The sequence below is a fragment of the Meleagris gallopavo genome, chromosome 3 (genome assembly GCF_000146605.3).
Source record: "Meleagris gallopavo isolate NT-WF06-2002-E0010 breed Aviagen turkey brand Nicholas breeding stock chromosome 3, Turkey_5.1, whole genome shotgun sequence".
Classification (NCBI taxonomy): Eukaryota; Metazoa; Chordata; class Aves; order Galliformes; family Phasianidae; genus Meleagris; species Meleagris gallopavo.
Window position 1 is genome coordinate 44,933,419 of NC_015013.2, and position 14,358 is coordinate 44,947,776.

The 14,358-nt window shown below is 40.1% G+C and overlaps 1 protein-coding gene and 1 long non-coding RNA gene across 4 annotated transcripts; both read left to right on the forward strand.

Moving 5' to 3' along the window:
- Positions 1 to 6: 6 nt before the first annotated feature.
- LOC104910267 (centrosomal protein of 290 kDa-like) lies at positions 7 to 11,387 on the forward strand. 3 transcript variants are annotated; one of them, XM_010708757.3, is made up of 8 exons: positions 7 to 31; positions 305 to 444; positions 1,023 to 1,103; positions 3,437 to 3,527; positions 4,454 to 4,640; positions 5,430 to 5,527; positions 7,659 to 7,808; positions 11,218 to 11,348. In XM_010708757.3, the coding sequence occupies exons 1-7, from the start codon at positions 14 to 16 to the stop codon at positions 7,785 to 7,787; spliced, it is 744 nt and encodes a 247-aa protein (XP_010707059.1). In that variant the 5' UTR covers positions 7 to 13; the 3' UTR covers positions 7,788 to 7,808; positions 11,218 to 11,348. The 3 variants fall into 3 exon arrangements, with proteins under 3 accessions (XP_010707059.1, XP_010707060.1, XP_010707061.1); XM_010708758.3 differs by having other exon boundaries at positions 7,659 to 7,804; positions 11,218 to 11,339; XM_010708759.3 differs by lacking the exon at positions 7,659 to 7,808 and having other exon boundaries at positions 11,218 to 11,387.
- Positions 11,388 to 11,563: 176 nt separating this feature from the next.
- On the forward strand, positions 11,564 to 12,726 carry LOC116216464. Its single transcript, XR_004159232.1, has 3 exons — positions 11,564 to 11,602; positions 12,216 to 12,560; positions 12,634 to 12,726. It is a non-coding gene; the product is annotated as an uncharacterized LOC116216464 (long non-coding RNA).
- Positions 12,727 to 14,358: the final 1,632 nt, after the last annotated feature.

The following is a 14,358-nucleotide window of genomic DNA, read 5'->3' on the forward strand; positions in this document are numbered from 1 at the left end:
GGCGCTGCCCTCCATGCACCGCTGCTCGCAAGTGAGTCGGGCCCGGGCTCTTCGCCTCGGGGCCTTGCGTTGACCGAGTGTGGGGTGATAGCGTCGGTTGGACTCCATAGCCTGTGCGCCCGGCCGCCAGTGTTGCGTTCAGGCGGTGGGTGAGGTGATTGGCGTGGCTGTGCCCGCAAGGGGTTCACGATGGACGCGGCAAAATCTGCAGGAGGGAATTATAGCTTGAAACGTCATCCTATCCGTTAATACGTTATCTGAAAAAGTAGCGCCGTCCCTTCTTTTTGGTTCTTTCGCCTTTCAGCTCGGTGCCGAAAATGAGCAATTACTCAAGAAGCTGAAAAAGCTACAAACAAGGAATAAGGAGCTGGAAAAGGATTTGGCTCAGATTCAGGAAGAAGGGCGGCAGCAGCAGTTAGTGCGTGGTCATGTCACCAGCAGGGAGTAAGAATTTGTTGTCAAACTGATATCTCTTCTTTTGTGTGTGTGTCTAAAGAAGCATAGCATTTCAGGGCTTTCATCGTTATCCCCCAGACGCACTGAGTCTTACCTGTCCTTCCTATAGACAGGATGGTGGAGATGGGAGGATGCTGGGGGGCAGGTAAAGAATGGCCAGGGTGACTTGGTCAAAGTTGCCACTGTTATACTAAAGTAAACACTTCTGATATCACTGGGTAACAGCCCCTTGCCAGCTGTGCCACACCGTAAGAGCTCAAGAGGGTTTTGCCTCCAGACAGTGGTGAGAGAGTTCAGTTGCATCATTTAAAAGATTTGGCAGCTGTTACCCGAGGACCTGAGAAACTGTAGTTGTGCTTTGAGAAGCGTCCTGCCAGCATTTACTTAAACATTTTTGCACAATTTTCAAGTTCAAGTTTGGTGCTTTCACGATCCTGCCTGAAAAATTTCCATTGTAAAACCAAACTGAAAAGGAGTTTAAACTTCTATTTTTCTGTTGTTTTGTATGAGCCAATTAAAATTGTAAAATCTAATATTATTAAGCTGTTGTGTTTCTTTTGATGAAGCGTTCAGATTCAAACAGACACACACTTGTGGCGTAAGGGTGGATACAGCAAGGATCTTAATCTAGAGGGTGAAAGTGCCAGGTGAGTTCTTGGAAACTGGTTCTTCAGCAAATTAAACATATGCTTCTCTCTAGGGTAGGATGTGTTCTGCGTGGTTGAGTCAAATGTTTCTATGACAAATCTTTCATTGAGAAAAATCAAATTAAAAAACTCAGTCATGTATGTGTGCATGTGTATGTTTTATTTATACATATACTGCACAAATGACTTTTTTGGTAGATTTTTAATAACCTACAGTTATAAAATTTCCTTTTCTAAGAGAGCTTCCGTAACTCATTTTAAATGGCTCATTTTTATTAGCCTATATGTTTTATATACATATAGTTTTTTTCAGTATGAGTCACATGATGAGTGGTTCTGTATTCCAGCCTTAATTGACTTGAGAAGTGAGCTGCTATTAACTGCAGTTTGCCAGTTAATGTTAAAAATAAATTTTTGTAACTGCTTTTTTTTTTTTAATGCTAAAGGTAGAATTGCGTTTTAAGAAAATGCATAATGAAAAATTTCAGCAATTAGGCATTGTTACATAAAATGTTGGTCAAGCCCCATCTAACTTGGTTTTGAAGTAGGCTGCTCCATTCTTTCAAAGGCTTTTGTTCGTTTACAGGAATAGATTCTGGTCGGTGCATCTTAAGTAGATAGAAGCAGGCCCTGCTGCTGGGGATTCACACCCACTGTTTCTAGTGTTTAGGTGGCTGTAGAATGCCTGTATGTTTTTTTTTTTTTTTAATTACCTTACAGCATACCAGACTCTTGTCAACTGGGTGTCTAGCTCTGGGCTTGAACTGTGTGACTTTGATTGAAGATACTTGAATTATTCTTAAAGACAAGTGCTGGCCCTGTATTGTGTTAGGTTGTGCATCTGTAACTAACTTCTCTTGTATCATCAGTTTGTTTGTTATTTACGGAGCTTTTCTGTGCTAGTATCACTCATCCTGTTTGTGGTGCTGTCATAACATAGTATGAAAGTCAGCTCTTATCCTAATTCTTAATAAAAAATGGAAAAATATCTGTTGATATTCATCAGTTGTTTCATGAATCTGGTATTTGTACACTGAATGCTATGGAATACCATGGGAAATTAGTGCAGCAGATCTCGATGAAAGACAATATCAAAGGGATTATGTAAAATGTTAACTGTTCAAATCCGTTAATTTAATATGGATTTTACGTAGATTTTTGCTCACTTGCACTTATTGTGTCATAGATTTTACTCAGTCATACTTGCAACCAGTGAGGTGTGTGTGTGTTCAAGTGGTGTGGCCAAGATTGCTTGGGAGCAACACAGAGAGGTGGGGATGCTGCATTTTGAGTTCTCATTGTGCTTCTTGGGTTCTTGATGGGTGTCAAGAGCCAGACTTCTTTATATCCTTTAGGAGTTGTCTTTTTTTGTTATTCTTATTGTGCTATTTTTGATTTAACCCAACAGGTGGCTCAGCACCACACAGTTGTTCACTTGTTCCCCCTCATTCCCAGTGAGATAGGGGAGAGAATTAGGGAGGGGGAAAAAAAAAAAAAAAAAGCAGGACTTGTGAGTTGAGATAAAACTATTTACTAAGATAGATAAGATAGAGAAAAGGAAAATAGTTATGGCTATATACGTGTGTGTGTGTGTGTGTGTGTGTGTGTAAATGTATATAACAAGATGCACAAGCAATTGCTCACCACCTCCCTGACCAATGCTCAGCTAGCCCCCCGGCAGTGGAAGAGAGCCAAAAGAGCACCCAGTCACTTCCTAACTCATTCCACTTCATGTCATATGGCATGGAATATTCCTTTGGCCAGTTTAAGTCAGCTGTCCTAATTCTGTTCCCTCCCAGCTCCTTGGGCCCTTTGTTGCCAAAGGCCTTGGCTCTGTACTACGCTGCTTGGCAGCAACTACAAACATCAGTGTATTATCAACATTGTTTTTCTCCTAGAACTAAAACATAGCATCATACCAGACATTCTGAAGAAAATCCATCCCGGGTGATATTAAGACAGGGTAACAAATGATAGATGTGACGTATTGCAAATTTGCTGCCACCCTCCTGTCCTGAGTCTTCCCTCAGCGGGTTGTTTGTACTGAGTGTGACCATCTAGGCTGGTGAGAAACACTGAGTCCTTGGCCTGAGTAATAGTGGTTCTTTCCATTGATGCAGGCAGTTCTTTTACCTCTCGCTTTGCAATTTCTCCAGTGCTTTCTCTCTTGCTGGTCAAACTTCATTCATAGCAATCTTAATATTTCCATTACAAGCCTACAGTAAAACTGCTACCCAAAGGATTTCTTTGAGACATGTATGGTACTTTTATGATAAAGCTTGTTTTGTTGGCATTTGTATTTTATTGCAATTTATACATTTCTTCTGTTTTAGACTACTACAGCTGTATAGTAATCTACAGAAATGTTATGTTAAGGAAATGAAAACAAACCAGGAACAAAGTGAAACAATTAGAAACCTCACTGTAAGTAGAACTTGTAGGAGATGGTATCATATAGCCAAACATAAGCTCTTTGGTAGACAGAAAAATTCTTAGGTTTGCAGCATGGGTTTTGCAAAGTTTTTCTTTTCATACTCATTGTTCCTCCTGTTTCCTGTGCCATTGGGATAATGGGAAGTAGTCTCTGTTCAGTTTGGAGGTGAGCCATCTCACTGATATGTCTTTAACTTGCTCTCTTCTTTCATTGCTTGTTCCTTTACTCATCTATCTGCACCTTCTACCAACTGTATATGCATTTTCCCTCTCTTGCTTCAGCATTTTCTGTATGTGTTGTGAGCCGATATATTTCAGGAGCCCAGCAGCAAGCTAACCAAAAAAGGCAAGTATTTTTCAGACAGCAAGATCTGCTGGCTTGCTGTACATGAGAATAGCATAACTGAAGCAAAAGTTGGGTTGTGTGGTCAGGAGGAGACCAAGAAGCTGCTTCAAGTGGGTTTTGCCTCGTCAGCCATTTAGTAGCATTGTGGCTGGCCATTATATATATATATATATATATATATATATATATATATTATAATGAATTTTTACCTAGGAGTTTGTGAACATGTGCTTCCTTTGCATTTTGAATGTTTGTTATGACTGGATTATGTCTGCGTTTTGTAAAAGCTGAGAACTGCTGTATAATGGGGAAAGGTTTGGTATCTTTGTGCATGAACAGTTTTGCTTTGTTGGCTGTGTGCTCGGATACATATTTCTTAAAAACATTTCTGAGGTGTGCAGATCTTCAGTTGCTACATTTTTCCTCTCCTTTCAGACACTTCTAGATGAACGTACCTTTAACTGAGTGATTGAAGGCTCTAGGTTTGCGTTCAGGATACGTTTCCATTCGTACTCAGTTGAGCTATGTTTTTCTGCTATGCATTTTAAAATAAAATTTGGTTTCTTGACAGATGAAAATTCATGAGCTAGAGCGTAATCTTCGAGAGCAGAAGCAAAGGATTGAGCAATTGGAACGTAGTAAGGTTTTGTGGAAAACTCATGCTGTTCCTGGGAAAAGAAGTCGAACCCTAGAGGGAGAAATAGTGTCTCACAGAGACACATCTAAAAAGAAGGAGTCCTGCTGCAGTAAATATTTAGGTAATAACGGTATAGTTCATTTCAATGATGCTCCTTTCACTATGACCACCAGAGGGGATGCGTTTCATTTCTGATCTGTGGGCACTCTCCAGTTATTTCTTACACTGCAGCATCTAAAATGCTGCCATTTTAATATTGTGTCTGTGAATCCAATTCTGCACTATAATCATGGGCATGAATGCGTGGTGCATTCACTAGCATTCATTATTTATTCCAGTAAACTTTATTTGTACAAAACTTAGTAGCTACATTCTTTGGCTTTCAGACAGTGAGCCAGAAGATAAACTGTTTTTAGCCATAACACGTGCAATAAATCCATCCAGTGTTGGTTTGTGCATGTCTTCCTCATGAATCTAAAACTGTAAGATAAATCCTGTTCCTCTCATTAAATTAAAAAAAAAAAAATAAGTTGAAGAGGTCATATAATGTATGTATAATTTTTCAGGAAGTTTTCAGCAGCTGCTGTTGTGACCCTTTCTTAAGTCAGAAAATGATAATCAAGCTGTGATGCAGCTGTTTTGCAACTTCTTTTGAAAGGAAAAATCCCCACGTTCTAAGAATCGGTTCAAAAATGCCCAATTTGAGATTCTGACACCTTTTGTAGCAGCTGGGAGTGATCTGGGCCAATTCTTAAGAATAAGTCACTGTAAGAAAAAGATAACTTGGAAAAGCTGAAGCATAATTTTCTAATAGCAGAAAATGCAGGCAGCTCTTTAGCTGCGGTCTGATTCATGTGAGGGGGAGGCTGACTGTGATGGCTAAAGTCTGTATTTTGTTATTTGAATATAGAGCTGTTGCTAAAGGAGATTAAAAAGCTGAAGAAAGAAAATGAAAAGTTGTCTGAGGAAAGGAGAGCACTAAGGAAGGAATTAGCTGGATTAGACAAGGTAATTTCTTATAGGACCTGTTCTTATAAGAGCAGGTTATTTTTGAAAAATAAGCTTTTCTATCTTGGCTTTTAGGAAGCAAAATACATTAAAAAAATCAATGTGTGCCATTCTGAAAAAAAAAATGAATGACTCCTTGAAATACTCATATCCTGCAATAGTGCTTGGCTAATAGAAAAAAAAAATTATGATTTTTTTTTTTCTTTTTACTTTAAAATTGTGAATTTCCTTGTAGATGCTTTTTTTAATGGCTCAACCATTTAATTTCCTCCAAGAGAGATTATTTGTCTTCTGTTGTTACGAGATCAAAGTGCTGGTAACTGAAACTGTGTCTGTGGCAGAACTGTGACCTTTGGAGGGTCATGAAGGGTTTGTGGTAGATTGTCTCCACAGTTATCAAAGGAGGAAGAGTGAAAGGTTGATAATTCTTGAATTGATATGGGAAGGTGGAGAGATCCTACTTAGCTATAGAGGATTCAGTTTAATATTACTGGTCTAAGATTTTATTTTCAGCATAAAACGTGCTTTAATTGTTCTAAAAGCAAATAATATTGTGTTCACTTTCATTACAGAGGTAGTGGTAAAACCTGGTGCTAATTCATTAGATGTGGAATTTGTAGAGCATTGAATCTGGATAAGTTCTAGGTTCCCCTTGCTTGGAAGTCAGGGACAGCTCATGGCTGTAAGTTTGATTTCTCAGAAGAAGAAAATACTGCTCTGAAGTTATGGACCCATTTTTTTGGTAGTTTTAAGTCACTGTGCTTACTTAGGATGTATGTAGCTATTCTTTAAAAAAAAAAAGTCAAAAGAAGAAGCAGGAGAAGATGTCAAATGTAAGTAGATAACAGTGTTACTTTGGTAGATAGGACTTTACAGATTTGGTGAAATAAAGTTTTGATTGCTTGTATTCTGTTTACAGTCCTTAGGTTTTCCAGCACCTTTTGACTTTGCTTACAGAGCATCTGAACTGCTCAATAGACTTGAGCTGTAGAAGTTGAATAAGAAATAGTTTCATCTCAGCTGTAGGCTATTAGTATTGTAAGAACTGAAGTTTATTTTTATGAAGCTGAACTGGTCTAGTTAAGTACAGATAGAAGTACTTGTTAAGTTACGCACTGTAATAACAAAAGAATTACTCTGAGGAAGTGAATCATGTGGGCTGATGTTCATCAGGACTAGTTGTTATGGCTTGCATACTGAGCTGTTTCTGTGTTTCTTGCAGCCTCACGTAGTGCTCTTCTTCGTTCCCAGCTTTCTTGCAAATTGCTTTTGTCTGATCAAGCTGACTCTGTTGGATGATGTTATCCATTTGGTGGTCTATCTTAGTGCATCATAGATCTTGTCCACTCCTAGTGCAGTCATCAATAATAGATCTGAAACAGCACGTTCATTAACACGATGTAGCTGTACTGAAGGTTCTAAACTAACCCTAGCAATTTATAACGAAGTTCACGGTTTGAAGAAATGTACATCCTTCCATCTCTAAATGTTGCATCTGTTTTTCCACGTTAAACTCTTCGCTATTGCCTTGTTCAAATGCTAACATTATTGTTGATAGTTGGCTCTCCTTACATCTCTTCTTGCTTATTTTCCCCTTTAGTTTCTTACAAGTTAGTGGCATGCTCTCTACTGCTGGCTGACTTCTGCATGATTTTGCATGGTGGCTGTTTCAGATCTCATAGAAACCTTTCTTCTTTACTCTTCTCTGTATTTCTATTTCAGATATCCTTTGAACTTAGATTGTTTCCGTGTTCTATTCCTGTGTTGCTGTATTTTTGCACAGATGAGTTTGTGACAGTGACATTATTTCCTTCAATTTTGGATTGCCATTTCCTATCTTTCTGACAAACCAACTTTTTTTTCTTCCTTCTATTGTTTCTCTTGTATCTTTCCTGTTATCAGTCTCTATTTCAGGCTCTGAAGTAACTTAAATTGTGCTTGCATTCCCTCTCAGTGCAAAGTTTTTAACCTATTACACATGATTATAGTGGATGTGCGCTGTGTTTGCAGAACTTGGCCATATCCTAATTAAAACAAAGTGTCTGAACATGGGAACAACAGAAATGCTGACCAGCTCTTATGGAGAATATCTTCCAAAGAAACTGAGGTGATTATTTTTGGGTTTTTCTAGGAGTTTTTTGAAGAGATAGAAGATCTAAAGCATGCTGTGCAGGAATCTGTGAAACTGAATAATCAGTATGAGAAGTGCTTGAAACAAATAAGTGTCATCTTTGGGCTTCCTTTTACAGCACATTTGTAATTGCTGATAATCCAATGGCAAGTAGGTTTTCTACTTTTTTTTTTAATACTGCAAATTTGAAATGTAGTGTCACGTTTTGATACTATTGTGAAATCAGTAATGTCAGCTCAGTGTAGGAAGCTGTTTGGAAGTGTTTTTGTATTTTATGCATTTGATTTTGTACGTCTGGTTTTTAAATAAACTGTGGTCTGCACAACTTCAGCTGAGTTTTCAGAGCTCTCTTTCACACTCATTAAATGCACCAATTGCAGCTGTGGTTGTGGGTGTTTGTGAGAAAATCAAATCTTGTGTTTCAGTTTGAAGAATTTCCCAATATGGCATTTGCTGTAAATAAAATGTACGTATAAAAAAAACCCAAAAGACCATGTATGTATATAAAAAAAACCGTGTAAAGACTGGCATTCTGCTGATTGACTCTATATGTATATTTATGTCTCTGGGCAGCCTGGTCTGCTGGTTGGCGACCCTGCCCACAGCAGGGGGGTTGAAACTAGATGATCTTTTGAGGTCCTTTTCTACCCAGGCCATTCTATGATTCTATATATTTAACTCATCAGAAGCTCTTATTTGGTTGAAGAGTGAGTATTACTACTCCAGTATCTGAAGCACTAATAGGAATCGAGTGCTGAGAGTCAGAGCACACGAGGTAGAAGTGTCCATTGCTTCGGAGAGAGAGGCTGAGAAAAAGCTTGGAATGCAAAGAGAGAACTCAGTTGTGCATTTCAAGAGGGAAAACTTGGGACATTTGAACCTGAACTTGTTTGTAACTGTTATGCTTTGAAGCATATATAGACCTTGAATTATATTCTCTGAAGGTTGAATGCTGTAACTTTGTGACACTACAATGGAAAAAGTGAGAGAAAGTTTGAGTTCATCTTGAGGTTAGAAATACTATAGTTATTTATACACTCACGCAGCTGCTTGAGTGTAATAACAACACAGAGACTCTATCACATTGTGACAGTTTGATAGCTGTAAATTAATAATTTGGCTTAAAAGAACACGAGGTATTTAGGGTTACATACTCACTAAGTTAGAGGCAGGATAAAGCTCTGAGTTCCTTGCTTTCTGAGTCTGTATGGCATTGTACCTTGCTTCATCCTTACCTCACTTGTAAATAGAAGCTGGATAACCAGCTGGAAAATCTTGATCTCACCTTCATGACGACCTCAGAAAACTTTAAAAATCGTTCTTGCATTGGCCACTGCCATCTATTTTGAGAAGCAAGAGTGAGAAATGCCTCCATAAGCCCTGGTGACAGCGCATGTTTTGGTCCAACCTAAACGACCGGCCTTGTGAGAAGGAGGAGCAGCAGCGCTGCACAGCGCTGTGTTGCACCACAGCTCCATCTTGCAGTGCATCTGTGGTCCGACAGCACTATTTTTGGCCCTTCCATCACGTGTGAGAGAGAAAGAGAGCAGCTTTCTTCTGTGTGGCGTCTGCTTGTTGGTGCTCATATGTGAGGCTGGGACAACCGGTGCACGCGCTGCCATTTGGTGTGCAGAGATGCGTGGCTGTGAGCACACAGCGCAGGCAGGATGTGAGCAGCTGTCGGCTTGCAGGCTGCAGGGCGAGGTAGGAGAGCGACACGGGCAATGCAGATGGGTGTTTCTGTTGCAGGAGCTGTCCTTCAGCTTGTTCTGCCTCACAGATTTTGGTTTGTCTTCTGATCTTTCACTAGAAATGTAGGGTGCGGATGGGAGACCTTGGGCATCTTCCCCACCCGGTGACACGGCTCCCAGAACGCTAACAGCCAGCAGCAGGAAGGCAGGAGAGTGAGTGTGCACACACTGGGGACTGGTGTGTGGGCAGCTTCTGAAGAGCTCGGATGTGTGAAAAATGGCATAACAAAAATCTACTAGAACACGTTGGTATTGGTAGCAAAGTGACAGGTTATATTATTAGTGCTAAGCTTTGTGTGGGCTGTGGATAAGGAGAGTCCTGTGATTTTTCATTTTTATCTTATTTTTTACATGCCTAATGCAAGTATATAAGCTTACTAGCATTTTCTCTTCAACTCAGTACTGTTTTTCCTGGGAGAGGAGACTGTTTAGGACTACCACAGCCTACTTTCCAAGTTACAGGGTAGATACAGTTTGCTCAGGGTGAGTTTACCTGCTTTTCTGCTTGTTGCTGTATATGTTGGATGGACATTTTTGCTGTAATCCTGCCTTGCTGTGAGATGCACAAACAAGATCTCACTGATTTTTGCATTGCTAGTTGAAATGCAGGCGAGATTTGTATTAAGTTAACCAGCCTTTATTTGTGGTTCCTCTGTTTTGTGAAACTGAGATGTCTGGCCAGTAGCTTTGTCATGTAGGACTAAGTTTAGATAGAACTGGATTATGTACCATTATAAATTGGCCATGCTAATGTTAAATAATGTATGCTGGAAGTGTTACATGATGGAGGCTAATGGTTCTTTGTCTTGAACAAGTACTATGTAGTGTTTATTTGCAAGTTCATGTTTAAAAATAAGTGTCTGTTATCAGATAGAGATTTTGGCTGTGGGGAAAAAAAAGATTATCTGTTTTTGATTTCACAGAATCATAGAATTGTTGGAAGGGACCTTTAAGATCATCTAGTTCCAACTCCCTGCTGCAGGCAGGGACACCTCCCATATACCAGGTTGCTCAAAGTCCCATCCATCTTACCGCTAGGGTGCAATTTTGCTGTTGTAAGTGGAATAGGGGAACAGCGACAAGAATTTCGGTGTGCTTCTGTAAAAGTTTGTTGTTGAGGGTGTGAGTAGCACCTTGATAGTTTCCTGGAGTCCCTGCTACTCTATTAGCTGTTGGCTTTTACAAAGTGGGTCCATCTGATGCAGACTGAAGACCTGGGAAGTTGGTTGGGCCCTGGCTGATTGCCCTTGGAAGGGCTGCCCTCTCTGCCCTCTCTCTTGGGATGCTCTTTTCTGGTATACATTGACACATGTGAGAGATTTCTGTAGACTTGAGATGTAGAACTATGGAAGTGTGTATGTTTCCTCCTTAAACCAGAAGCAGTGAGTTTCTCTTAAGTGCCTGTAAGCAAGTGAAATGATCCTTGAGTCCTGTTACAGTAGTAAATTCTCGGGTGTAAAATAAAATTACAGTTTTAAAGGGAGTAAATTCCTCGTTTGAGTTACAAGCTATCCAGGGTGGAAGAAGTTAGGAAACACAATGTGTTCACTAACTTAGGCTCATTTTTCCCACATTTCACTTGTTTGGGGATAGTAAATTGTTTTTGTCTGTGTGTATGTGTTGGCTGATGGTTGGACTTGATGAATTTTGCTGGTGTTTTCTATCCTAAACAATTCTATGATTGCACGTATGTGTATATGCATTTATGCTTACTATCCCAAAGATTTCACACAGATGAGAAATGAACTCCATTGGCCTTCCACAGCACCTTTTCAGAGGGATTTTTTTATTTTCTATTTTCTCTGCAGGGATTTTATGCTGATATGAAGCCTCTCTTGGCCCTCTGACCAAACCCTACTGTCCTCACCTCCGAGAGTAGAACTTAGCCACTGGGAAAGACTCCTGTGCTGATACTGCAATGCTGAGTCCCAGCTTGACCAGTGTGAAGAGCCGTCCTTTGAGGAAGAGGATCTATTTCCTGCTGAAACTCGTGTGCTTTGTCAGCTCTGTGCTAATATTTTGTGAATTTTTCATTTATTATGTGGTAATTTTTCAATGTCGATGGCCAGATGTGAAAGGTGGGGCTCACACAGGTAATGAAGAGACCTCAGCTTCAGTCCTGAAGGCCATGTTTTTAGCTGATACTCACCTGCTTGGTGAAATCAAAGGACATTGGCTGGATAAACTACGAAGGTAGTAATTTAATTTTTGGCATGATCTCTATCCTGTCTTTAGTTTTTAATGGTAATTAATGGAGCCTGAGAACTTTGATGCTCCAATCCCTTTAACTGCAGAGAAAAGGAAGCTGAGAGATATTTATAGTAGAAGAATGGGTGGCAAAATCATGTCTAAAACCAAAGGTAACCCAATCATGATTACTGCACAAAGCTGTATTTTTGTTGTTGTTGTTGTGGTTTTGGTTAAAAAAAATGCTGAAAAATTACTGATTCTATCATGATATGAGCCTTATAAACTTTTGCTGAAGAAATAATAGTGTAGTAAAACTCATTCAGTAATTTACTGTTCTAATAAATAGTTGTTTAATGGAATTGCAGTAGCAATAAACCAACTTGTCATTCCTTTTTGCATGATTTCATTCTGATCTTATTGCCGTGGAATTACCCACACCAGGTAGGAGGTACCTACAGCACTTAAACTCAATTTCTGAGTATTTAAATGAAATTTCATGGCAACATTCTCAGTGTGTAGGAGCCATCTTCCCTTTCCTGAAAGGCTGTGTTCATGTATCCAAAGTGGGGGATATAGAAGTTATGCATTGATGACCGGGTGCATGTTTCCCCTCCAGGGAATGGCAAATGGAGAGATCTTTCCAAACTGCTTTGTGGTTACTGCAGCCAGATATTGTTTTTATTCTGGGAGATGTCTTTGATGAAGGAAAATGGGACTCACCTCAGGTATGACATGAACAGCTCTCTTGTTTCAAAAAATGAGGATTTCTTGAAGGAAATGGATGGCAGAAGAAAAGAGACTAGGTATGCAAGGCTTTGTTTTATGTTACTTGCTTTTCTACTCATAGAAGTTTGTAGTGTTTTAGATATGAATTGATGTGTTGTGATTTTCCTTCATTTTTAGTAATATCTTGGCACTTTTCAACTGATAAAGAACATAGGAAACGTGAGCATTTTACTGAGTGCGTGCTTCTGTATTATCCTATTCCTCCCATGTTGTGGAACAGCATTAATTTCTTCATTTTCTTCCTGCAGGCATGGGCAGATGATGTCAGGAGATTTCAGAAAATGTTTAAGTATCCAGTTACTACTGAGCTGGTGGTTATTGTTGGGAATCATGACATCGGGTTTCATTATGAGTAAGTTCTTTTGGTGCAAGAGATACAGCAGCGCCAAGAGTAGAATGTCAGCATGCATGCAGCAACTGGTTTTGTGTCTGGATGACTTTCTGTGTTCATGTAAAATACTTTTGATCAGATGAGATGGCCTTGTAATTTAGAGCAAGATCTTAACAAGTACTCACCTGCATCACACAATGCACCATAAGAATACAGTTTAGGACAGGTTTCATAGAATCAGAGCAGTTGGAAGGGATCTCTGGATATCATCCAGCCCAACCCCCTGCTAATGCAGGTTCCCTGCAGTAGGGCACATAGGAAGGTGTCCAAAAGGGTTTTGAATACCTCCAGAGAAGAAGACTCCATGACCTCTCTGAGCAGCTGTTCCAGCACTCCGTCACCCTCATAGTAAATAAGTTTTTCCTCATGCTTAGATGGAAGTTTTTTGCATTCAGTTTTGTGCCTGTTGTTCTGTCCCTGGGCACCACTGAAATGAGCCTGGCCCCATCCACTTGTTTCCTGCCCTATGGATGTTTGTATGTGCTGATAAGATTCCCTCTCAGTCTTCAGTTTTCCAGGCTGAACAGCCCTGGGTCTGTTTTCTCATAGGGGAGATACTGCAGGCTCCCAATCATCTTTGTAGCCCTCTGCTGGACTCTGTCTAGAAGTTGTGTCTTTCTTGAACTGGGGAGCCCAGACCTGGACACAGGTCTCCAGATGCGGCTTCGCTGGGGCAGAGCAGAAGGGTTGGATCAGCTCCCTCCCTCAACCTGCTGGACACACTTTTTAATATGCCCCGGGATCCCAGCGGCCTCCTTGACCACAAGGACACACTGCTGGCCCTTGGCCAACCTGCTGTCCACCAGGGATCCCCAGATCCTTTCAGGCTACTTTTGTGCTTCTTAGAGCATATGCAAAGTTGTTCAGGGCTCACTTTTCTGCGTTGGCAGAGAAGTCTTGAAGTTTCTTTTCCTTGTGTTGAGCTTCATGGTCCACAAAGTGCTTGGCCTAAGCATATTCCCTTTCCCATCTTCTTTTGCCCTGTGCTCCCCTGGGACATCTGTGACTGGGACAGGACACAGCGCTGTTGGGCTCTGGGTGTCACTGTGCTTGCTGGATGTTGTAAGTAACGCAGCAGCAAGCTGTGGGAATGGCTTAAAAATTGCAAAGCAGCCCTGTCAGATTATTTAAGCATTGATTATATTGTTATTTATTATTATATACTATTATTTATCTCCAGTGCCAGTCTCTTACCTCAGTTGTATTTTTATTCTGTGTTGCAGAATGACCACTTACAAGGTGCATCGATTTGAAAAAGTTTTCAACTTTACTTCAGGAAAGCTAATAACTCGAAAAGGAACAAAGTGAGTGTATATATATATATATACATATATAAATGTTCTGCCCAGCTGTTAGTGGAATAAGAGAATGAGAACTGGAATTGAATTGCTAATGACTTGAACTGCTAAGTAGGGGAATGCTTCACTTAAATCTGATTATTATTACTTTTACTTCATACCTAGCTTGTGTTATGTTCAGGGTGACACACTCTGTACAAACATACTTAGATCTGCAGGGAAGCTTTTGCTCTAAGCTTGTGTCAACGGTTTACGGGCTGGTTCGGCCCGGTTCCGTGACTAGA

Coding starts and splice junctions, on each gene's coding strand:
- LOC104910267 (XM_010708757.3), top strand. Junction 3,528..4,453: donor AAACAATTAGAAACCTCACT/GTAAGTAGAACT, acceptor GTTTCTTGACAG/ATGAAAATTCATGAGCTAGA. Junction 4,641..5,429: donor CTGCTGCAGTAAATATTTAG/GTAATAACGGTA, acceptor ATTTGAATATAG/AGCTGTTGCTAAAGGAGATT.